This window comes from Cladophialophora immunda (assembly GCF_000835495.1).
Source record: "Cladophialophora immunda strain CBS 83496 unplaced genomic scaffold supercont1.8, whole genome shotgun sequence".
In the NCBI taxonomy this organism is placed as follows: Eukaryota; Fungi; Ascomycota; class Eurotiomycetes; order Chaetothyriales; family Herpotrichiellaceae; genus Cladophialophora; species Cladophialophora immunda.
Window position 1 is genome coordinate 1,078,118 of NW_015622548.1, and position 23,371 is coordinate 1,101,488.

The 23,371-nt window shown below is 52.6% G+C and overlaps 7 protein-coding genes across 7 annotated transcripts; 2 read left to right on the forward strand and 5 right to left on the reverse strand.

The window, feature by feature from the left end:
- Positions 1–3,692: 3,692 nt before the first annotated feature.
- PV07_12415 (uncharacterized protein) lies at positions 3,693–5,058 on the reverse strand. Its single transcript, XM_016399941.1, has 2 exons — positions 4,894–5,058; positions 3,693–4,828 (listed from the first exon to the last, which is right to left on the reverse strand). The coding sequence occupies exons 1-2, from the start codon at positions 4,911–4,913 to the stop codon at positions 3,826–3,828; spliced, it is 1,023 nt and encodes a 340-aa protein (XP_016242753.1). The 5' UTR covers positions 4,914–5,058; the 3' UTR covers positions 3,693–3,825.
- A 178-nt stretch (positions 5,059–5,236) lies between these two features.
- PV07_12416 (uncharacterized protein) lies at positions 5,237–6,519 on the forward strand. Its single transcript, XM_016399942.1, has one exon. The coding sequence runs from the start codon at positions 5,385–5,387 to the stop codon at positions 6,315–6,317; it is 933 nt and encodes a 310-aa protein (XP_016242754.1). The 5' UTR covers positions 5,237–5,384; the 3' UTR covers positions 6,318–6,519.
- On the reverse strand, positions 6,307–9,011 carry PV07_12417 (uncharacterized protein). The gene has a single exon (XM_016399943.1). It carries the CDS (start codon positions 8,584–8,586, stop codon positions 6,430–6,432), a length of 2,157 nt encoding a protein of 718 aa, XP_016242755.1. The 5' UTR covers positions 8,587–9,011; the 3' UTR covers positions 6,307–6,429.
- On the forward strand, positions 8,687–12,707 carry PV07_12418 (uncharacterized protein). The gene has a single exon (XM_016399944.1). The coding sequence runs from the start codon at positions 11,121–11,123 to the stop codon at positions 12,027–12,029; it is 909 nt and encodes a 302-aa protein (XP_016242756.1). The 5' UTR covers positions 8,687–11,120; the 3' UTR covers positions 12,030–12,707.
- A 1,216-nt stretch (positions 12,708–13,923) lies between these two features.
- On the reverse strand, positions 13,924–15,340 carry PV07_12419 (uncharacterized protein; the record flags this gene model as incomplete). Its single annotated transcript, XM_016399945.1, has 3 exons — positions 13,924–14,448; positions 14,525–14,748; positions 14,848–15,340. The coding sequence occupies 3 exons, from the start codon at positions 15,338–15,340 to the stop codon at positions 13,924–13,926; spliced, it is 1,242 nt and encodes a 413-aa protein (XP_016242757.1).
- Positions 15,341–16,293: 953 nt separating this feature from the next.
- On the reverse strand, positions 16,294–17,574 carry PV07_12420 (uncharacterized protein; the record flags this gene model as incomplete). The annotated part of the gene is made up of 1 exon (XM_016399946.1): positions 16,294–17,574. The coding sequence occupies one exon, from the start codon at positions 17,572–17,574 to the stop codon at positions 16,294–16,296; it is 1,281 nt and encodes a 426-aa protein (XP_016242758.1).
- A 2,379-nt stretch (positions 17,575–19,953) lies between these two features.
- PV07_12421 (uncharacterized protein) lies at positions 19,954–21,451 on the reverse strand (the record flags this gene model as incomplete). The annotated part of the gene is made up of 3 exons (XM_016399947.1): positions 19,954–20,983; positions 21,151–21,242; positions 21,293–21,451. The coding sequence occupies 3 exons, from the start codon at positions 21,449–21,451 to the stop codon at positions 19,954–19,956; spliced, it is 1,281 nt and encodes a 426-aa protein (XP_016242759.1).
- Between the last annotated feature and the right edge of the window lie 1,920 nt (positions 21,452–23,371).

Here is a 23,371-nt window from a genome sequence, read left to right on the forward strand (position 1 = left end):
TTTGTACACTTTCCACCCATTCGTTCGTGCCGGTCATGACAGTTGGGAGGGGATACTGCGACGCCTCGAGGGTCACATAATCTCCTTGTTTCAACTCAATCCGTCCCTTTCCGTCAAAAGAGCAATAGGCTGACGACCGCGATTTGTTAGGTACTGCGATTCGCAATGCAAGAGTGTCGGATAATACCATTGGCCGGAAGGAAAGGGTGTGCGGACAGATGGGTGTCAGCAAGATGGCAGGAATGGATGGGTGTATCAGAGACCCTCCAGCTGAAAGGGAGTAGGCCGTCGATCCTGTCGGCGTGGAAAAGATACACCCATCCGCCTGCACAATAGTCAGAAGCTCATCGTCCCCGTAGAGCTCTAGGTTGGACACATAAGCCGAAGGGCCGCGGTCAATGACAAGCTCGTTCAATACTTCAAACTGCTCGCCCTCCTCCACAGCACCCTTGACCGCCCCGGGAGCCCGATCAGCTCTCCAGACAGTGCAGGTAAATCGCATGCGCAGGTTAACTCGCATACCTGCATCGCCCATGACCCGATCAAGATGTTCTTTATACTTGTCGAATTCAAAATTCGTCAAAAAGCCTAGGCTTCCTAACGAAAAGGAGAGGACAGGTGGGACGACCCGCTGGAACAGCCATGAGGTGAACAAGACAGTTCCGTCACCTCCCATGGTGAGGACCAGGTCGAATTTCTCCGGCGACGACCAGCACAGATCTGGAGTCCAGTACTTCAACATCTTGCTGAACCGAGGTTCCTTCGCCAACAATCCAGCGGCATCAAATCGTTTGGAGTGTCGGAGTTTGGCATCCACGTAGACATTCACGCCTAGATCGTTCCCATACCGAGGCGTGGAGAGCAACCATTCAGCAAGTTCACGCGTCAAGTACACGAGACTGTTGTCGCGAGCCTTGGTCACAATCATGACATTGCGCACGGCCCGCTTGAGCGGTTTGCGCTGCAGCTGCTTAGAGACCTCTCTTACGCCTGTTGCAGTCTGCATCAGTCGCGAATGCGAGTAGTCGTCGTCTGCAATCTCTTCTAGAACCTTTTGAATGTCCACAACCCCGTCAAACCGCTGATGGAAGAAACATGGCGATCGAAGGAAACTCGTCGACGTGGGTGAATAGGTTGACAGCGCACCGGCCTGGAGACCAGCAAAGGTGGCTGTTAACGATGGTGATCCAGAGCAACTCCTTTGCTGTTCCAGCTCTACCTCGTTGATGGCTGTCTTGAGAGCGTTCACGGCCAACGGTGCCGTGTTAGGCCCCGCACTGGGCCGCCGCGATACCAGAGCCTTCATGATCGTCTGTCTTGGTATATCTATTGATTTTGGGTTCTTGCGGTGGGTGAGCAGAGATTTCGGTAGCAGAAGAGGCTTGGGCACGGGGACTGTAGGGTGGTGTGCGATGTACGAGTTCTTCAGAGGATCGTTGGAGGACGCGTTGTCGCTGCTGACGGCTTTGTCGCTCACGAGATCGGGCTCTGTATGGACCAGACTGCGTACAGCGTGTGTTTGGCCGTCAGCATCAATGGGATCTAAATGTTCGGCATATTGACGGAGGATGGACTCTCCAACCGACGTTTTGGAGGTGGAAGAGGCCATGCCATCAGGGAGCAGGAAGTCAGGATTATCAAGGACAGGAGTTGGTGGAGAAAAGTTGCTGATGCTAGTGGCCTCGGAGGTAGTGGGCGAGGATAAGGTGGAGTGGGAGTGGGTGTCGAGGTTACTGATCGTGGGAGATGTGGTCATGTTGGAAAGCCGCAAGCCTAAAAAAGAAGTCCTGCAGGGCAAACGAGGCACAACCCGAGCCGGTGGGAGTGGATCTGGTCAACAGCGGACGATCTGGAGGTCGTGTCACCCTCTGCAAGTGTTGTTGTGGGTGATGGAAGAGTGATGCCGAGGGGCAAATCCGAACACGGCTCGTAAGCGGGCCAATCTTCGGAACAGTCAGAGCGCCGAACGCATGGGAGCGCACACATGTGCCGCCGAGAGGAACGGGTGGCCTAGGAACTTGCCTAGGAGACTTGCCTAAAACCTGCCCGGTTGCGAGATGTCAAGGTGCACACGATATCACCAAATGAGTAATCCGGAGACTCGGAGTTAGCGGATAAAGCTGGTAAATGAACGCTTTTGTGCTCGTGATGCCAGTGCAGTGTCGTGGTGTGAATTGACTTGACCCTCTGGACCAGCCGAGGTTGAACTGATTATGCAAATCTGCTGTAAAGTCGTAAAGCTGGGTATCTTCAGTCCACGTCAAAGCAAAGCAAAAGAGTACCTTGATCGATGGGGTTGGTGTAAAGGGAGTTGGTGGTAGCTGTTCGATGCTGTGCTCAAGTATTTGTAGCACTGGCACATGCCAGAGGAAATGTCCATTCTGGCCTGGGGCCCGACTTTGCTGGGCGTGTCTTGATGTTGAGACAGGCACGTGGGGATCTGCTGTGGGCATGGATCAACCACAAAAGCACCTCCTGTTGCCGTGCCTAGATCCTCCATAGTGGGCACCTGAATAGCGACCACCGGCCCCTGAACCACCAATGCACCGAGCCTAGAAGCCTGCAGCAAACAGACTATTGCACGACGACAAGCCTATTTCCCACCCCCACCTCCTGCACCTCACCACTGTTTGGCGTCAGTCAGCCGCCCACTTTGTGACTGTTTCAGCGTTCACACGCTGGCAAAACTTGTAACAGCATCAATCCTGTCGCCAGCTTTCGTCCTTAATCACCCGGGCTTCCATAGCGTTTCTTATCACATCCAGCACACAGATAACCGAGTTGTTCCCAGTTACACCGTCTGTTCCGTTCATGGCAACATCTCCGTTCGATTGTTTGTTGGCTTCTCTTTCAGTGGTGCTGGGGATGGGGTCGGTGCGTAAGGAGTGACCAAGTACTGCTAAGCGAGCAGCATGTGCTGCTTGTTGCCAACTTTCCATGCTGAATTTGCCTTCACTCTCCATCAACAGCGTCGTGCCATCTTTACTGAAGGCAAACACATGCAAGCTCGCGCATTTCTTTCGCTGCGAAACCCCGGGGTTGATCATCACCTGTCCATCGTCACGGCTGACCCCAACGAGAGCGGCAGCAACCAATGTTTTCATCATCACAGCTGCGTCTAAGCATCCAAGGATAGCAGCATTGAGTGCCGAAGCGAGCAAGTCGAGATACGTCTCACCTTGCCCAGCCCCTCTGACTCCACCGGGTAGGCTCTCGTCACTTTCAACAGACAGGACTTGAAGAGTGACTTGCAACATGGTTCGTGGAGTCTCTTGGCCAAGGACAATAGCTTGGAGCGTTCGTTTGATGAGTTGCTCAACATGTCGTTCCTTGACCATTCCAACGCCATTGTGGGGTCGGAGATTGACTTCAATCAAGGTCGACTCGGGAATCTCATCAGATCGGTAGGGGACTTCAACCGGGTAATTGACGCCGGCGACGATTCTGTATGCTTCACGCGGCGCGCTGTACGTTGCTGACCCATCTGCGCTGGTCAATGTGTGTAGAGATGCTTGGGGAGGCTCGCTCATGACCAGGAGAGCCATGATGAAGATCAGTGTCCGATAAACGTTCAGCGAAACAGAGTTCGCGTCAGTGTAAAGGATTTTATATTGACGAGGCCGTGCCAAGAGCCCTTAGCGCAAGGCTGTGAGGACAAAGGAGATGATAAGAAGAACATCCGCCTCAAGTTAATTCATCCCGAACCGGACGGGAGAAGGGAGTATGTTCCTTGTGGATTGATATAGTCGAAGGCGGAGAACAGCAATCATTTATGTACTCGAATTCTAAGCAAAAAGCCGCCCGGGTATCAAAAGGTGAAGCCAATTAACCAGGCAGTGCCCTCATTACACCTTCAAAGGCCACCAACGCCATCGCGTTCGCAGGGAACGCCCTCAGAAAGCACGGCACGAAGCCCCTCCAATACCCTCTCCATCCAGACTCTCTATACACAGCAACAGCGGCATCCTTCCAGTGTCTAAAGCGAGGAGTGCCGTCGTTGAGCGCGCCTCCCAGTGGGTCCGTCATGATGCGTTGCTTGACCACGTCTGAGGGGTAGGAGGTCAGCCAGAAGACTTGCGCAGACATCCCACCTGCCCAGAAATTGATTGCAGGGGTGGAAAGAGAAGTGTGTTTCTTGAACCACGTCGTCAGGAGGTCGTAGCTGCCCCACCAAAAGAAGAAGAACGAGCGGAAGATTAATGTTGAGAAGAGGCCGTGATACAAGCCAGCAACGCCGTGGGAACGGAGAATCTTTCTCGTGCAGTCTATAGGACCGCTGTACAGCCTGTCCTTCTTCTTCGCAGCGTATTGAATCTGTAATCTTGCCTTGACATGTTCAACGGGCGCAGCGATAAAGGAAACGGTAGCACCTGCCATGGTTCCTGCAATCCCATGCCCAAAAGCAGGCAACTTCTCGTTCGCAAGCTCTGAGGCGCTCTTGCCGCGCCGGAAAGACGGGTTGGCAAATATATTTTCATGTAACAGCCTCCGGTAAACTGTCAAGCTCCCCAACATGACAGAGTCCATGGCCATCCATCCTAACAGCGGTGGAGTTGCGCCCTTGTAAATTCCTGCAATCCCCTCTCTTCTCAGTGTCTGCAACAGGCAGTCCAGCGGCCCTTTGAATTGTGATTTCTGTGAGGTCTGCAAGCGAACCTTGACTGTGTCGAAAGGGTGACCGACGGAGAGTTTTGCTATGCCCGAGAAGACGCCTGCGACGAAGCCTTTGTAGTTCTTTGCGAACGATTTTGCTCTCGAGTCCTCATTGGCGGCTTGCTCGGGATGGCGCAAGACTTTGGGTACGGTTCCTTTGTGATCATCTTGGGTTCTAAGTCATGGTGAGCACGCGTATAGAACGACGAACTGGGGATGAGGTTGTTCACCGGTTCATACCTGCTAAATGCTTCTGACATGCTGGTGGAGGGACTGCCTGCGGGCTCCGCTGGCTACCGACTTCAGAGAGTCGCAGGCGCGATCGCAACCATTATTAAAGTGATTCAGCTTACCTGGACCCCACAAACAGGCATAACAATCAAGGAGTGTCTGCGATCACATTCTTACGAGAGAGGGGGAGAGAGCAGGAGATGGAGAAGTGGTGGTCGGGGACGGTTTAGCCTCCCCGACAGGCTTGGTGACGTTGTGGATCTGAATCGCAGGCCAACAGTGGGCTCCCATGGAAAGAATAATTTGGGGCGTGCCTAATAAAAAGCTTGCTTGTAGCCATCCCTACTTGACCCGCGGTTCTGGTGCCAACAGATCGCCACCATGTAGGACCTCCCTTCACTGTAACTGGGCATCCCGCTCGGTTACTACCATCCATATATCTCCAGACTTGGGACTCTATACCTAGCAGGTCGAACTGCGAACCCCCGTGCACAGCGACGATGGAGAAACCCACAAACGGGAGTGCGCCCACCAAAGTGTGGACCACGCTCATCACGAACACTCAGTACCTCTCGGGCCTCCTCACGCTCGAGTATTCCTTGAAGAAAGTTGGCTCGCAATATCCTCTCGTCGCACTTTACACTGATACGTTTCCTCCCGAAGGCCTGCAAGCCCTCGAAAGGAGAGGCATACCGGCGAAACACATTCCTTATCTCCTGCCGTCCGTCCCCAAGGAGTACGCCAACGATCCGCGTTTCTACGACTGCTGGAGCAAATTAACTCCCTTCAGCCTCACCGAGTATGAGAGGGTGGTACAACTGGACAGCGACATGATGGTCTTGAAGAACATGGATGAACTGATGGAGCTGGAGCTGGACCCGCCTGAGATGAATGGCGAGGGAAACAGGGTATACGCTGCCAGTCATGCTTGCGCGTGTAATCCCTTGAACAAGCCGCACTATCCGAGACATTGGATACCGGAGAACTGCGGATTCACTTCCCAGCATACTACACCAGACGATGCTCAGATTCATGGGCCACCTCCCACCGCGGGGATAGGGTCCCCCAATGGCGGGCTAGTCGTGTGCAACCCCAGCCAAGCCATCTACAACAAGATCCTCGACGCCATGAAAAACGGCGACTTGACCTCAAGCTACGACTTCGCCGATCAGAGCTTGCTGGGTGACCGATTTTATGGTCGCTGGGTCGGACTGCCGTACATCTACAACGCTCTGAAGACGTTGAGGTGGAAAGGAGTTCATGACGCCATCTGGCGCGACGATCAGGTCAAGAATGTCCATTTCATCCTGAGTCCAAAGCCTTGGGATGAGAAATTCGAAGATATCCAGGACGAAACGCACAGGTGGTGGCACCGCATAAACGACGAGCGGTTGGCGCGTGAAAAGTCCCATGAGATCAGTGATGGGTTTTAGCGCAAGTGAGGCTGTTGGTAAGGTGCGAGGTACCAGTAATTAATGGGTATTTAGACGTTGAGCGCAACGCGCAAAATAGAGGCTGATAGACAGATAGACAGATATTACGGATTTAAATGCTGATAGCTGGCAGCGGCACCACAGCAGCGCCTCTTTGTTGTTCACTTTTCATCCTTTCAAAAAGCACCACTGCAGCAGCCTCACAACCCGGGTTCGTCTCTCTATGCAGCTTTCGCAGTGAGTCGATGATCGAATTGTTTGTGTCAGCCGCACTAGACCCAAATCCCGATTGCAGAAGAGAGAAATAAGCGGTGTTCAGCAAGAGAAATGCCCACTGCAGGTTTTCTTGGTTCTCCGTGGGACCATTTCTCAGCTCGCTCATCGACCACCATGTCATGATCGAGCTCAACGAAGGGACATGGACCTTTCCAATGGTGTCATTGATCGAAGTGAACGCCTTCCGATCAACGCTCCATCTAGGCTGTCTCATGATGGCTCGAACAAGCCACGCCGTTGGAGCAGCCAAGCCGTTCATTGTGCAGCAGAAAGCAACGCACATTCCAACATCGGTCGATGCCAAACCTTCCTGCACGAGGATGCCGGACGTAAAATATATCACGACAGCGTGGGAAGCGCCTCCTTGCTCGCTCCTCCCGACCCATAACTTCATATCGGTTACATTCAGGATCCATCGCAGCAGATGCTGATCCTTCGAACACAGCGCAGCGGCATGCCAGGCAATGCTCTCAGCGGGGATTGGAGTGGATATAGTCATGTCTGGCGAATAGATCCGCAAGTCGAGACACCTGACGACGGCTTGCGGTCGAGTGTCCACTTCTGTCGCATTTTGGACGGTTATCAGGCCAGTGCTACAACATCTCCAGTCCACTCTTGCTTCACCATATTGACCCGTTCCTGCTCGGAATTGTACTGGCCTGCTTTTCGTAAGACTACGAGCGAAGGCGGCAGCGATGCAGATAACAAGCTCGCATACACCAAGCCACCAGCTGGAGGAGCGAAGCCCAAGGTAATGGCAGAGGAAGCTCATCGTTAAGCAAATCCCAATTGCGTCAGCTTTGATGCAATCCCAGCTGGTCAGAGGCTTCAGCCAAACCGCTTCGAATGCCTGTCTTCCACCGTTGACAGCAGTTAGAAATTCTGCTCCCACCTTGCTGTCAGACTGCGCGGCTATCACAAGGCCATCCTTCCATGTCTGCGACAGTGGTGCATGTCTTGGTCGAAGCGGTATGGAATGACTAGAGTGGTAGATATTCCGAGCAGCAAGAGTGACGAACGTGACAATTCCAATATATCCTATAATAGTTAGGATCCAGCCAGTCGAAAGTCGCCACACAAGGCTGAACCTTAGCTCAATCAAGTAGAAGGCCAGAATTGTCAACGTCGAGCTCAGTCCGATGAGAGACGACATCTTTCGTGAGGTAAGATTGGCAGTGGAGTACTCTGAGACAGCATCAAAGGTGATGGCGAAGGAGATCTTTCCTGCTCCGCTTACAGCAACTCTCATACTTGCTGCACTTTTGTTGTGTTGAGGCGGCATATTTGCAGTTGGCAGATTCAGTGTATGTTGCAACCAGCCTCTCAGAGTTTCGGATTTCTGATCGAGGAGATTCACTTGCAACGCGGCTGCCAGTATTTCCAGCAACCGATCCTTGATGTCGTTCTTTTCCTGGTCAGCGACCAGTATCTGCGAGCACCATCTTAGTCTGGCGGCTGTTGTAGGAACATGCAGCCGAATCTTTGCTGCTTCATAGGTATGACAAGACTGGAGCTGAATTGTGACATCTCTGATAGTGTCCTCTGAGATGGTTGATTGCAGAATAGACACCCCCACGGCCCGAGCATGAAAAGCCGACGTAGCTGCAGTTGTTCGCACCAGATAGCCGTCCACCAATTCGGGATGAATGCCATTACAGTTGACACGAGACATCTCCAAGGCGGCAACACTCCGAGATTCCTGCTCGTATCCCAGAAACGAGCGGATCCGGTGACTGCCAGACATTCGAAAAAGGCTGGTGACGATGGAGACGAGCCCCAGGGGCGCGGCCGCAAGGCTGAAGGCTCCGCTAATGCCCCTGATATCTCGCAACAGTTGTTTGGTACTTCGTTCGCCGATGAGTAGAATCAGAGGCCCAACATCCGAAAGCGCAGTAGCCCACGCGTCGTAACTTGAATCGACGGAGCCGCCGATGGGAAGTCCCCAGACTCTGCCAATCAAAAGGTAGACGTAAAGGACGGAGTCAGAAAACATGTCGGCCGCATCTGTGTCATTGGCCCATTGGTGGAATATGAGGGAAATGCTCCAAAGTCTTTCTCTCTTTCGTTCTCCATCGCCCGACCGTGAAATATTTTCGAGACTGGTGAGGCTGAAGGGTTTCAAAAGCGAAGGCCAGGGGCCAAGGACGGTGTCGGATCTCGCTACACAAATCGAACAACACCAGAAGAATCAGGGACATGGGATGATTGGATAGCGATTTACTCACCGAATCAACGTACTGCCTGCATCTTGATTTGGCACACAGCTTCGATTGGTTGCTGCAGATCAGTTGCTCTGGGCTCACCAACAACTGACAAAATGCCCGTTGAGGTTGGGTGGCGAATGTAGGCAGACAACAAGGAGGCGGGCTTCAGAGCACGGATAACGATCTACATCCACAGAGAGCCGAGAGTCCCATCGGACGGAGACACAGCATTGCCAGGCTTGTGGGTGACATGAATCACCTTATTCACGATTCGAGATCTAGCAGCTTCGGCCTGTCACTCCCGTCGTTTTTGCCCAACTCGGTCAACTCGCGCCCGTCTGAGAGCACACGACACCGCAGTCCCATGCACGGTTGACACATCCTCACCGAAAGGCTTCTCGATGAACCCGAGGGGCTTCGTCTTCCTCTTTCCCACGAACACGAGTTCGATGGAAATGCACCGCATGGCACTCATCTGACCTGACGTTCCCTCTGATTCTGCAGCTAGGCTGATATTTCCTCACACCCACCCAACCAGCAATTTTCTCGAGCAAAACCGACTGCTAGATGGTCAGAAGAGTGTCGGGTTACTAACGAACCTTGCCGTTGCATCCGCGGGCTCTTCCTCCTCGTCGAGCAATGAGTGCCCAGCTGAAGTCTACAGCCATGCCTAGTCGTCCCGGCGCAGGGCCCAAAGCTCAAGAGGAGGCTTCTAAGTGACTGGTTGAAGGCATTCTTCGGACCACGCGCGAGGGAGAAAAGATCAGGAAAGAGGAGGTGCTGGGCAGCGGATGAGGCGTTCGAAACCAATGGTCGTGCCGCTTCACCTCCACCTACGAGTACGTCCTTCCATCAGTCCATCGGAATCTGCGGTCATGAGTCGATGCCGATGAGCACCCCACGCCTAGATCCTCTCCCGCCAACGATCTTCTCCTGACGAGCGGCAGAAATATCACAAATCCAGACTGCCCGAGGAAATTCTCGAAGCATCAGTGGCTAGAATTAAAGGCACGGTCAGCTTTTTTTGCTCAATTTTTCCCACTCCAATGGCTCGGTGCAACGTGGAAGGACAGACTGCGAATGATGACTGCGACGGCGCAGCTCATGGTGCCAGATTATTGTGAAAGGACTCTCGCAACTGGGCTTCCCGGTCTGCAGTCTCTCCCAATTCGCAGCCCCAAGATCAGCATCACCGCCCAATGTCAGCTACAGTTGCCAGTGGGGCGCAGGCCAGAAAGCAATGAGACCTGCAGTCTGGCAAAATGGATCAACGAGGCAAAAAGATGGTTTGACCTACTTGCTAGAACGGGCACCGCAAGGACAGCCGACTGAGGCAATTGGGGCGGGCGCCACCGACATGAAACCACCTGTGACAGGGCGAGGAACCGTCGCATCGGCCAGTCAGCGGCGGCCTGTAGCCGACCATCTCTCACACTGGCCCGTTTCCCCTGCCTCCTCGGGCGTTGAGGGCCGCAGTCCCGTTCCACAAGGTGCCTGCATTGGCCCAAGCACCAATCCAAAAATGCCGAAGATGGGCTCCTACTCAGCACCGTCGCATGCACCTCGACCGCCCGCTCGAGCCCGGCTTCCTAGCTACAACATTGTTCGAGCCATGCGTTTTCTTCGCATACGTCGTCCTTCGCACGCCGAATCTGAGGCGAGATGGAGAGGGATTCTGCATCATGCAGCTGGACCGAAGTCCTCCCTGAGAAAGTCAAGCTAGTCCGCCTCTTCAAGCCCTGACCTCCTCGTTTTTCGCGCAATTCTGGCATGAGGATATCACCACCTTGCCGTCACAAGCCCTTTCCTTTGCCCATCACACTCCCATCACTTCAAACCGCGGTTACCAACAAATTTGCAAAGCTCACAAATTCATTTCTGGTCTCTTGTCAAGACTATTTCTTCTTCTTATGCACGTTTCCTTTCTCCGACGTGAGACAGAATCTGTCATCCATGAAGTGCAACAGCGAGAATAACAAAACCGACGGGGTCTCGAAAGTATCTCGACGTCACGCCTAGCATCTATTAAGACCTGCCTGTGTGACCTCTTGTGCTTCTCTTGAGTCCCGCCATTGCAGTGTACATTGAGCGTGCACTTGTTCTGAACGTTCACACAGACGCCTCACCGCTTCTCTCGTACCTGAGCCCTTCTTCTGTGCCTGATTTTGTGAAGCAATACTCTTGCACCACCCTCTGTGAACTGGGCAATCGGTGCATAAAGATTTGACCTGCTCCACGCTACGCAGCACAGAGGCGAAGATCACTCGGTCATCCAAGAGCACATTTCCAGCCTCCAAATACACCTTTCAGTCAACTCAAAGCCATGTGTGTGCGTACGAAGACCTCGTACGGATGCGGATGCGAATACAAGACTACCGCCGAGTGCCACTCTTCCCGTTGTCCAGGTCTCGAAAGATATCATTACCCTAGGAGTGGTGACTGCCGCACCTGCAAAGAAGCGGGCACTGCAGTAACACGAGGGCGAGATGGCAAAGGCAGATATGGGCAAGAAATCAACAGGCGAAGACACTCGAGGGAAGATGAGGAAGCCTCCATTGACGACCTAGGCACCGCTGATGTTGGTGATGGGATCAGTCCGTGGGCGCCTCCATCATCGCGAGAAAAGGAATGGTGCAGCCATTCCAGGAAAAAGGCAGATGATGCTTGGTTGCAGGAGCATGCAGAGCGAAACCATGACCTGCAAAGTATCCGCGACTCTCTACCGGAATATCCGCCTTCTGGCTGTGGATCTCCCGTCGCCGACTCTTGTCCTCGACGACATGCACGCGTCTACTTGGTCGATGACGATGTTCACTACGATCGTGGGGACAGCTACGAGAGACGTCATCGGCGCGAGGAATCGGGCAAGAGTCTTCCTGTCGAAATACGCAGCAGAAACGTCTACCGCCGGCGAAGACAAGACAGCCAAGACAGTTTTGACAGCATGCGCAGCTCACGCTCGTCGGCCCGAAAGCATACTCCTGCTCTCACAACCTACACGTCGTACGAGTACAATGATGTCCACGATTCCGGATATGGCTCATATGGCTCTCGAGCATCCAATGGATATCGAGGAGCAAAGACGGAGCCCTACGCCTATCCACCATCACCACCCCCTCGAGTCGTGAGCATCAAATCACCCTCACCTCATTCTTATCCCGCCTACGGAACCGGCCCGGTCAATATTGTAACACGGGCTCCGACATATGGGTACAGCGCTCCCAGATACTGATTCGGCAGGAACGAAGATTCTATGTTGTTTGCAGCAAGGCATTTTCCCAGGCGTTTTGAGCCCAAGGCAAGGCTGCACAAGGCATTACATGGTCTCTGCATTGATGCAGGCAACGGAGCATCAAGCACTTTCCTTCTGTCAACTGCATGACGACACCTACCGTGTCTACAAGCTTGTTCCAGTCAAGAGATATACAAATTTCAGCAATGCAATGCCAAGATGCTAATCAGCGGGCATCTGCTGTGTGGCTCCAGGAGAGTTGTTTATCCATCTAACGTTTACGGGGCGAAGGCCTCCAGGTTGTTATTGGTCCAGGGTGAGACACGGGTGTCTCAGATGTATGATTGTTACAGTGTGGTTCAAGGATATCAATGAAGCGAATGAGTGAACGACGGCGGACGACTCGGACTCTATCAGGATGTTTGAGCTAACGATAAAGGAGACGGCGTCTGAGAAGATCCCAAGGGGGAGGCACGGCTACCGCAAGAGGAGGAACTTGGGCGGCCATAGTCAGTACTTCTATCTAGTTTGGGAGAGGTACTTTGTGACTTGTATCTATTATATTTCCTCAACTACGTTGTCACGGTCTTTGGGAATCGGGCCCGTTGTTCGCTCTGAATTCCATGCTTTTTCCCATGGTCGCCGTGATGCTGTGTTTTGTATGCTGGAGGTGATGCTTAAGCAAACCTGGAGGAGGCGTTCACTTCTAGGCTTGCTTTCTTCATTCATAGAGCCCTGACACACCGGCCAAACTTCGATATAGCGTACCTGAGTGCCCATGAGCACTACGTAAACACGCGTAGCACATCGTAGGGAGCGGGCTGGAAGTACCGAGTACCCAACGATGCGCTCAGCTGTGGCTTGCGGCGAACTTGTTCAGGTCGCTGGGAATGTCTGCATGTCCTCTCACCAACCCTTGGTGGATGTGTGTCTAGCTAACTATTAGCTAGCTGAGCGATACGGCGGGCACCGAACTCGGCTGCCCAACTACCCTAGATAGTAACCAGCTGGATGCCCAGTGAAGTAGCTAAGGGCGCCAGTAGCTGCGATGAGCAAAACCTTGAGCAGAGGCTGCGCATTTCGCATCGCCCGCCCATCCAGTCGGCAATAATTCTCTGTAGATATCGTGGTCGCATCTCGCGTTTACTTCCCCGTTGAAGCAAGGCAGTAATATTCGGCATCTCGTACTTTGTGATCTCGTCCTACTGCCTCTGTTGGGTACTGTATGTGCCCGTCCTCCTCTGCGCTGCGGGTTCGACCCAGCTACACTCCTCGATCCGAGCGCAAGTGCTCTGTACCTTTCTCATTCTGGTCTGCAACGGGGTTCCTTTTCCGCGTGCTTGATGCGGGTCTTCGAGTCGACCTCAGGGAACTATCCACGTCTACTTCATGCCTCGAGAGAAGTAAGGGCGTCTCAGACTTATCGACGAGATGGACAATCTAAATAACATGGACGGCGCATATAATATTAATTGAACTCTCTGTATTTGATTATCACGTACTCGGCACCTGCTCAAGACTCAGCTCCTCCCGCATTATCTGTCTCTCCATTACTGTCTGCTGCGAAAGCTCGCAATGTAGCATCCTGAATTATCCCCCTGCCCCTTCAGCTCAAAATTAGACGACACCGGATGTGAATTTTCGCAACGTATTCTGACCGCTTCCCTGCGGAATTTTCCATCTGCCTCTGGCCGTGCAGTCGCTATCAGATCCAAGCACTCCTCAGAGCTCTGCACGCTGCTCACGCGGCACAAAGCACGAAGCAAGCGGAAATAGACCCTCGACCTGCCTTTGCTTCGAACAGTCCTCGCCGTACCGGAAACCCACTTGCTCACCCACATACTCGATCATCAGTGCACGCCACAGATGTTCTCGGCTGGTGCTCGTTGGAGGCCTAGCAGAACTCTTTCTCCGACACTATAGCCTTCTCGTTCTCGTACTCACTCCCTCTCAACGTGCTCGAGTCACCCACACAATCACTGTCCTTTTCTTTCGTCGGGCCTTGCTTCTTCATGGCAGCCTTCAGCTTCGCACAGTTCCAGCGCTCCGTCTTCTCGAGCTTTGCCACTCGATCCTTGCGTTCCTGCGCGAATTTCGCGGTCCAGTCGATTTTCTTCATCTTGCCATTCTTCTCGATGGCCACGTCACCCGACGGAACCCACTCTGCGGCTTTGCCCATGGAAGCGATGTCGCCGAGTTTGGCGACACCGTGGCCTACCGTTTTGAGGGCGAGGCCAACTCCCGAGATCGCAGAGCCAGCGGTACGCAGCGGGAACTTGGCAATTCGGAGGCGACGAGACTCCTTGACTTGAACCATCGGCATGCGGGGAAGAGCTTTGACATCTCCCGGTTTGAGGGCGAGCACCCAATCCCAAGTGAACTGCGAAGTGGCGCCGCGGTATTGGAAGTAGAAATTTCCCTGCACAGCGCTTGTTAGTACTACGGTTTGAATAGAGTGATGGGAACAGTTGAAAAGGGGTCATAGGCATTTTTACCATGCCGGACTTGTCAGCCACAGTCCACTGCAGACGCTGAGTATTCGGAACGACGACTGGCTTCGTGACGATGACAACCACGAACTGGATCTTGGCATCCTTTGGGTGACTCTTGGTATCAGCAATCGGGCAGTATTTGTAGTCTCCGAAGTTCTGCTTGTCGACGGCCTGGAGTTTGGCCTTGGGGATGAGGTGAACATGCTCGGTTGGGGACAGCACGGTGACTGAAGCGTGGCAGATAAAGTAAGTCTAGGGTCAAGATGCATGTAAAGAATCATCTGTAATAGCGAAAGAGGAAGAAGGAGCCGCGGGAAGGTCCATACATAGCCATTGGTAGATGCTTTGGGCGACTTCCTTGACGGTCATGTTCGTAATACCCAGTTCAAGATGATTTGGTCCCCACTTCGCTTGCTCCTTCTCCTTTGTACCATTTTGAAGATACAGATTCACACTGGCAAAGTTGCGTCCGCCCTTGATAGCCTGCTCGCGGAACTTCTTGGCGGTCTCGAGCTTGTCAGTGGTCTTGGAGTCTGCAAGATGCTCGGTGATGAGGAACACGTTCTGGCCAGCGCCAAAGGTGGCGTCGTCTTTGAGACTATCAAGACAGTAACCCAGCTTCTCAGTTTCTGATTCTTCAGTCGCGGAGAGGTTCTCGTCGGGTTTGATGTGGCCGGACATGATACACTCGCCGATCATGTCTTTGAGACTGGCGGCATGGGGAGTGTTGGTTGTCGGGTCATTGACATAGATCCATGGATGTCTGGACAGAGGAGGAGGAGTGGTGAGGCTCAAGAATCTGTTTGATTTCTTGCCCATCTTGGTCGAGGTTCTCGTGGGTCGGAGAGCGATGGAGGGGCAGAGAGGAATGGTTCACAGGCGGGCAGTGTGGGATAGGTGTGGTTGGTAGAGCAATGTGCTGGGATAACGACAGAATCGAAATGTGCTCAAGTAGCCAAGGTGAGCTCAACACACCTGTCACTGCCTGAGATCAAGCCCTTCACACAACGAGAGAGGAAGAAGTGAAGGTGAAGGTGAGGCGAGGTGGTCAACCAAGTGAGGGAACACTAAGGTTGACTCTTCACAGGATTCAAGGAGGGGTAGCCTGGTTGGTCGAGATGCCAATTGTGTCTTGGTGGGACACTGGCGGTGACTGACCTTGGGAACCAGGCAAGGCTGAAAATCATCCGTCAATCATCCGTCAATCATTGCCCGGAAGACGACACAAGAGGGCTGCATTGCGATATTAGCACATTGGAAGCATGGGAAGGTTAAGGCTACGCGGATCACCACATCCTTGTACCACGGCCTTGTCAGGCAGACTCCAGAGTCTCGTCTCCATGAGGCACCCGCACGTCCAAGCTTCCTCAGCCGCCCTCCTCTTCTCTGTCATAATCCAGAGCACCTTTGTGCATTCGCCGGAGCTAGGTCCGCCAGTTGACCAGGTCCAATAGGAACAGATCTGCAAGCTCTGAGGATGTGCCAAAAGCAGCTCTGCGAGAAGCCAAGGTTTGGCGTGAACCGGTTAGAAATTCAGTAGCTCGCCAGGGCTTCCACATCACCTAACGAGCCAACCATCTGTTGCCTGGCCGCGGCATCCCTTCCTGCTATTTGATTCGCCCGTTCTCCAACCACACAGTTGCACGTTCGTGGCCATGCAGATGCAAGGCAACTCCTCTCCAGACGCCCGGGTTGGGACAAGAAAAAGCAGGCTTTCCCACCTTGTACGGCCGATACGATAAGCAAGAAAGCTATCGTCCATCGCGTGCCTCTCAGTCAAATGGTATTGGGCGGAGTGCGCCCGACATACCCATCCGCTTTCTCATTTCCTCACCTGCCGCTACCGTGCTGGGCACCTTGATACCACAGCAGTCGCCCCAGTAGTCAGGCTCGTGTCCAAACTCCTTCACATGCTGCATTCTCTCCGCCTGAGCCCGCAGGGTCTCCTCGTCTAGTTGGCCCATGTCCTCAGTGCCAGGTATTAGGCCACCAAACAGAAAGTGCTGCATGATGGGCAACTTGCCCAGGACTTCCTTGGCAAACATTTTCCTCATGCCGTCTTCCACCTTTTGCCAGCTCTTTGCGCCCGAGATATCGTCTAGCATGGGGCTATGCCAACGCAGTCCCTTGACAGTCTTGACACTATCCACCCACCGGACTTGGTTGAGGTAGATGTAATCGTCGCCCTCCTCGTCCAGAACAACATTGTTGTGGATCGACCTGGGCGTAATATAAGGATGCCCGACGAGCTGGCTTGCCCCGAACAAAAAGGGCAAGAATTGGTAGTCGTCGAGCCCCCAGACTCCATGGCTCCCTGCAGGCTCCAAGTAATATGTGCTCTGGATCTTCCGCATGAGGTTGAGGTATCGGACGAAAGTGTGCATTACGATCGCAGGAAAGTCTTCTCGTTCGATCTGCTTCAGCTGGTACAGACAGAGCAGCCACATCATGAAATTCAGCTCGTGACCAGACCCGTAATCAAGCCGCTCCTCGGAACCGAACGAATTGATCAAATAGACAGAGATCTCTTTGATGGCATCCTCATTGTGCAGCCCCAGCAGCTCCTTGTGTATTCGGTCCACATCTCTTACAATGGCTTTGTGCAAACTGCGGAAGACTGGATTGCCAAATCTCGATCCCGTGTCGAGAGGAGGATATTGTTTTAACATTCCTTCCAAAGTGTCAAGGACTGAATCAAGTTTCTTGATTGTGGTCGACAAATGATGAGTGTCCAACGAGGAAATTCGACGGCCGCGGACGCAGTCGGCGAGGGTAAAGATCCATGCTAGTATCAGCACGTAGGTTGGCGAGGCTAGGAACTTCTCATGGTCACCCGGTGATAGAATTCGCTTGACTGGCGTCGTGAAGTGTACAGATTCGATCGACGGAGGAGCAGGTAGGCTAGGTGTCTGGGGAGCAGGGTCGGATGGGCTGGGTTGCTGAGAAGACTTTCTTCGCGAGCTAGGAATCAACTTGGGAATTGTATAAGATGTCTTTCCACTCCGGGCGTCGGCATCGACGCTGGTTTGGTTGATTGATTGTTCGGGTGCCATGGTGCTAAGGCGTTTGTTATAAAAGTCTCGTCAGAAACTGTGTCTCTGAAGTTTGCTTTTTGAAGATGTGCTACATCATCGGAAGGGTAAATTGTAGCTGGTGGCGTGAGAGTAGGCACTCGAAGCGGCTGGACCGCATTCCGGTGCTCAAGGATGCTCTTTTCCGCCACTGCTTCTCTCGCTGGCTACCCCGCGTCGCTGCTGGCCAATTATTAGCCCGCCTGAAGAAGTTCGAATTCTTTCCCTTGGGGCTGCCCATCTTTGTCTTCTCTTGTATGAAACGAGGATATCAATGGAACCTCCAAGTACCTGAATGGAGTATGTCGATAATTCACAACATATCCACACTCATGAGATTTCTATGAAACCTGTCTACCCTTGTAAGCGATGCTGCCAAGTTCCAGCAAATGTTGGAAGCAATGGCCATCGATCGATGCCGTTAACCTCTGATGACCATTACAACCTTGCGCGGAGCTGGTTCTGAGCTGACCGCTTCCAGTATCTATCTTTCAGCTGTATCACCTCGAACCCCAGTTCAGCCCATTTCTCATCCCAAGGGGGCAGTTCGTATGCAGAGGTGTTTACTGCCGGAGGCCCTGCAAGATCGCAAAGGAATCCATAATACTCACTCCAATCGCCCTTGATCTCGTGGAAGTTGATTCCTGGCCCTTTGTATTGCAGTCTCTTTGTTTCCCAGAGATCCTGCTCATGGGGGGGAGCCAGTGATTTGGCCTCGCGCCCCGCAAAATAGCGAGCCACTGCAACAGCCTGGTACTCATACACGCGAAAACTGATGCCAGCTTTGAGCTGTCCGATGATGGTAAGGGATGGATCCCCAATTTTGAACAAATGTTGGTAAAATCCTGCTAGGCGATTGTTGGGTGTCACCGGGTCTGGCGAGAGGAAGGGGTACGACAGCCTGTATCCTGTGGCGAAAATCACTTTCTCGATTCCCGAAACTCGGGTGCCGTCATCGAACTCGACGGTGATTCCTGCAGGTGTCGACTTGATTTCGTTCAGCGTTGGCTTGATCACCACGTTGGGCAATTCGAAGGCAGGTTTGAAGAACTCATTGCTGCCGCGCTGCGCAAGATACAACGGTCCGTTGACTGTGCCCTGAATGTCCGAGACAATGTCGGCAGCGGAGACGTTTCCTCCTACCATAACCACCTTCTTCCCCACATAATCATCTGGCGAGCGATATGCTTTCGAATGCTCGAATGCTTCAGGTCGTGCCGCATATGCATCCCTCAGCCCAGGAATTTCAGGGACGGTGGGGATGTTGTAATGCCCTGTCGCCACAATAACACTGTCGAATGTATCTTGCCACCAATATTCATGGGGCTGGCCGTGCGAGAGGTGATCAGATCGTCGTAGCGTCAAAACCCACTTCCCATCCACTTTCTCAACCCTTTCGACGCTGGTGTTAAAGGAAACAAGGTGATAATAATCCCGAAACACATCTTCCAGATAACCGGCAACCGTCCTGAAAGGCCGAGTTGGATTGTCACGACCATATCGCTCGATAGAGATGGCTGAGTTCAGCTCAGGCAGTGGAGTGTGGGTAAAAGCCATGACTTTCGCACCGACATTACTGTCGAGACCACCATACACGGCTGTCCGAGCGCTGGTGTCTTCAGAAGACAATGGGGCTTGATGCGGGAAGCGTGAAGGGATAGAGCGCTTCAATTGACCATTCAGACCCGTCGAGAAGGGATCTGGCACAGGGTCATAGTTCCAGGTGCCGCCAACTCGGTCTCGTCGTTCAAACACTCGGATTCTGTCAAAGATGTTCTCATCGGACAAGGCTCTGACCGCAGAAATGCCCGAAGGCCCAGTGCCAATGACAGCGACAGTTCTGTATCTAGCAGACATCTCTTTGACCAGTCGATCTGCGCTAGATTGCAAGTATAGTGGAAGCAACGCCCGCAGGAACGGCTGGTTGACTCAACTGAGACTTGTGTTGAGAGTTACACCTAAATATGTCGCACTCAGCACGAATTCATTGTCAATTGGTATTACAAATTACTACTCCACAGTGTCGACATCAAAGAGAGCGCTTTACCGTACACCATCCTTTGGATTGAGTCGTTCAGGAGTATAGAACGAATCATAACTCCCTTTCACATAGGTCTTATCGCAGATACGGAAAACTCAACACATGTTCAATGGCGTGATTCTAGATGCGGATGAGGCGTGCGTCCGCTGTCAGGCTCCGCTCCATCTTCGAAGGAAATCAGCCTTTTCTGTGTTGGAAAGTCGAAACAAGTCAGTCATAATGACGGAGTTCATATGAACAAGACAAGAATCCAGGTTCGGGAGGGTGGAAACAGGACTCCGGTTTTGAAGCTTTGTGGCTCCAGATATATATTCGTATTTCTATAGTCTGCTTTCTCGCACAACCGTATCATCACGTCCTATGTGGGCTGCGACCACTCCAGCGAACGCCCTTTCGACGTCGTGTTCGCTCAACCAGGTAGTGCTGGCCCGATTGAGCATCTTTCGCCGCAGCTCCTCATCTGTCTGTGGTGGTGTTTCGTTCATGCTGGAATGGACGCTGCGCAAGAGTCTGTCTGTGTGTGGCCGTCTCGCCTCTTCGTACAATTCCAAAGCCGTCTGTAGTTGGGAGTTTGAGGGCTTCGAGCTCTGCCATTCGGGAATCGTATGCCTCAGGGACAGGAAAAGCGCATAGGCATCATCAAGGGCAAGTGAGCCCCCCGTCGCGTGGGCCCCGCCATGGGCGTGTGCCGCATCGCCAACAAGTGTAGCGCGTGAGCCGAACACCCAGGTCGTTATCGCCTGACCCGCATAGTTGGGGAACCGTCGGACGTTTGGTGTTGCTTCAGTAAGAGCACGAACAACAGGGTTCCAGTCCCGATAGAGCTCGCGGAACAGTTCAACAGAGCCCACGTCGTTCCAAATTCCTATTCCACTATCATGGCCTTTGGGGAGATTGGCCGGATTGTACATACCAACCACGGTGAATTGATTCCGACCCAGCCTTGAAGCGAAGAAATTGCGATCTTGTCCCCACCAGTGAGTTGAGTCAAAAGGGAGGTCTGGGATATGTTCGACCAAAGACATGTCAAATGTTGCTCGTAAAGCAGTCCGGTTCGTGTAGCTTAGTTCAAAGTGAGGGACAAAGGCCTTTCGGACCTTCGAGTTGATGCCATCAGCTCCGACCAAGAGATCTCCCACTGCTGTTGTACCATCCTGGAACTCCAAGCTCACGGTGTGGTCCTCGACCTTGGCTCCAATGACTTTCTTGTCCAAATGAATCAGTTCTCTGGGAACATGCTGCAGGAGAGCCTGGTGGAGGTGGGCTCGATGAAATCTGGCAGTCTGATGGCGTAGGTCGGAGACGGCCTCGAAATGGTCAACACTGACAATCTCATTCGTTTTCCAGTGCCTGCGCCTTGATTCAGCAACGACTGGGACCAACAGAAAGTGGTAGCAGAGATGAGATATGGAGTGGGTTTAGAGCCTAGACTTCTCCTTGGCGCTGTTTCGTTGTGACCTGCATGATTCACTCATGCACTCGGCAACGACAACAACACAATGGAATGTTTGACTAACCTGTAAATCATCGGTATCCCAGCTGGGCCCCGAAATGCCACTTCATCGTCAAGGGCATTGTTCACACCGAGTCTTTCCAGTGTGCGCAGACCCTGTCATGGATCAGCAAGGATCAAAACACCGACGGCCAAGACACCATTACATTCGGACTGAGGGCGATACTTGCGCCGATTTCTGTGAGTTCGAGAGACCGTTCGTACAGCTCCACGTCGACATAAGGAAGCTGTCTCAAGGCAATAGCCGTGGCGAGGCCAGCTATCCCCGCACCCGCAATAATAACCTTAAGCCGACCGTCCTCCATCCTCACAACTCGCGACGGTGCGACGAGGAGATGTCAATGACACCAAAGGCCTAGAAGCTCGACTCTTCAATGTCAGTCACTTTGGTTACAAGCGTCGGACATGTGCAAACCAAACTCAATACGATCGCACTGATGAAACCCCAACGGGCATATCCATGCCTGCGGATAATATCACGCATGGTACGCGAGATAATGCATCACGCAAAAAGCACTTGTATCACGCAAAGACATAGCTTCCCCTTGCTACTGGCTCACCAACCATTCTGCTGCTCCAGTAACCAGGATGCTCGACACCAGACTCATGGACAATCTCCTATCACGTGGCATCGGCAGGGTACGCCAGGAAGTTGGACACAATGGAACGAGCAGCGAGATCTTCTTCAAGAAGGCTAATGACGGGCTGAATTGCGAATACTGGATGACATTGACGCAACAGAAGACTAATCCTGGGAATGACGATCTTGCCCGCAAAGTACTCGTGTTAGATATGCTACCAAGGACGCTCCCCGCGGTCGCGGTCTCGGTCTCAAACTCTACGATGTCTTGTCGTTGTACCTCGCAAAAGTTGCAAGTGTGAAAAGGCTGGAAGCCTAGATACTGGTTTTTTTGCTTCCAATATATTGACAAGATGGAGGACCCCAAAGTTGTTGCTTCCAGCGACGTTGAACCAGTGGCGGAGACCAACTCTCCCAGACTCCCCGATCGGTACGCCGATGAAAGCTACAAGCTGTTCAGCAAGATCCAAGTCGAAGACCCAACACCAGAAGCGGCTCGGTCTATTCGCAATAAATGTCTGTGGAGGATTCTTCCCTTCCTGTGCGTCGGTTATCACTTGATGTACGTCGACAAACAAACGGTATGGACCAGTACCTGTCAATATTCGCCTCTCTATTTTCCGTGCCGTCTAACGACTTTTCTTGTGTAGCTTGGAAGCTCTGCGATCCTGGGCATTTTCAAAGATGCACATCTCAATTCTAACCAATACAATTGGCTGTCTTCGATATTCTACTTTGGATACCTGTTGGCGGAATGGCCGCAAAATCGTGCGCTACAACACTTCCCCGTGGGCAAGTGGCTTGCCTTCATGCTGATATTGTGGTATGAACCCCGTTCATGGGAGTGGAAAATATCTCACAGAAGACATTCGACAGGGGCGGGGTCACATTGTTACATATACCTTGCAACAACTTTGCATCACTCTTCGTCGTTCGGTTTTTCCTGGGTACTTGCGAGGCCTGCATAGTTCCTGCTTTTCTGCTCACAATGTCCATGTTCTTCACATACAGAGAACAGTCCATCTTAATGCCTATCATGTGGGCTTCGGGAAACTCTAGCCCTATCACTTCAGGTCTTATCTCGTACGGGGTCCTTTGGATCAAGACCGGAAGTTTCGCGCCATGGAAGTGGTTTATGGGTAAGTCCATCGTTCTGCCCTGGCGACTCTTGGACGCTGATACGCAAAGTCATCACGGGAGGAATCACTATCATTTTTGGGGTGATCGTGTGGTTTCGGTTTCCGGACAACACGTTGCAAGCCGACTTTCTTACGCTCCAAGAACGTGCTCAAGCCGTGCTTCGTATCAAGGAAAATCATTCAGGAATTGAACAGAAGTATTTCAAACGCCATCAATTCATCGAAGCGCTCAGAGATCCAAAGACATGGCTATTCTTCTTTCATGCCTGGTCACAGGAGATGGCGAACGGTGTTACAAACCAGTACTCGCTCATCATTAACTCATTCGGCTTCACAGTTCTCCAAACTACCCTTCTGGGCTGTGTTACTGGGTTGACGGCTCTGGTCTCGCTGCTGGCTGCAGCAGTGGTTTTATGGAAGACACATGTATGCTGTATCAGCACCGGCACGATCAAAATGGATTTTCGCTAACCAGTCTTTAGAACTGCCGCGCATGGGTTTCTGTG

Coding starts and splice junctions, on each gene's coding strand:
- PV07_12417 (XM_016399943.1), bottom strand. CDS start 8,586: ATGTTTTCTGACTCCGTCCTTTACGTCTACCTTTTGATTGGCAGAGTC.
- PV07_12416 (XM_016399942.1), top strand. CDS start 5,385: ATGGAGAAACCCACAAACGGGAGTGCGCCCACCAAAGTGTGGACCACG.
- PV07_12418 (XM_016399944.1), top strand. CDS start 11,121: ATGTGTGTGCGTACGAAGACCTCGTACGGATGCGGATGCGAATACAAG.
- PV07_12415 (XM_016399941.1), bottom strand. CDS start 4,913: ATGTCAGAAGCATTTAGCAG. Junction 4,829..4,893: donor ATGTCAGAAGCATTTAGCAG/GTATGAACCGGT, acceptor ACCATGACTTAG/AACCCAAGATGATCACAAAG.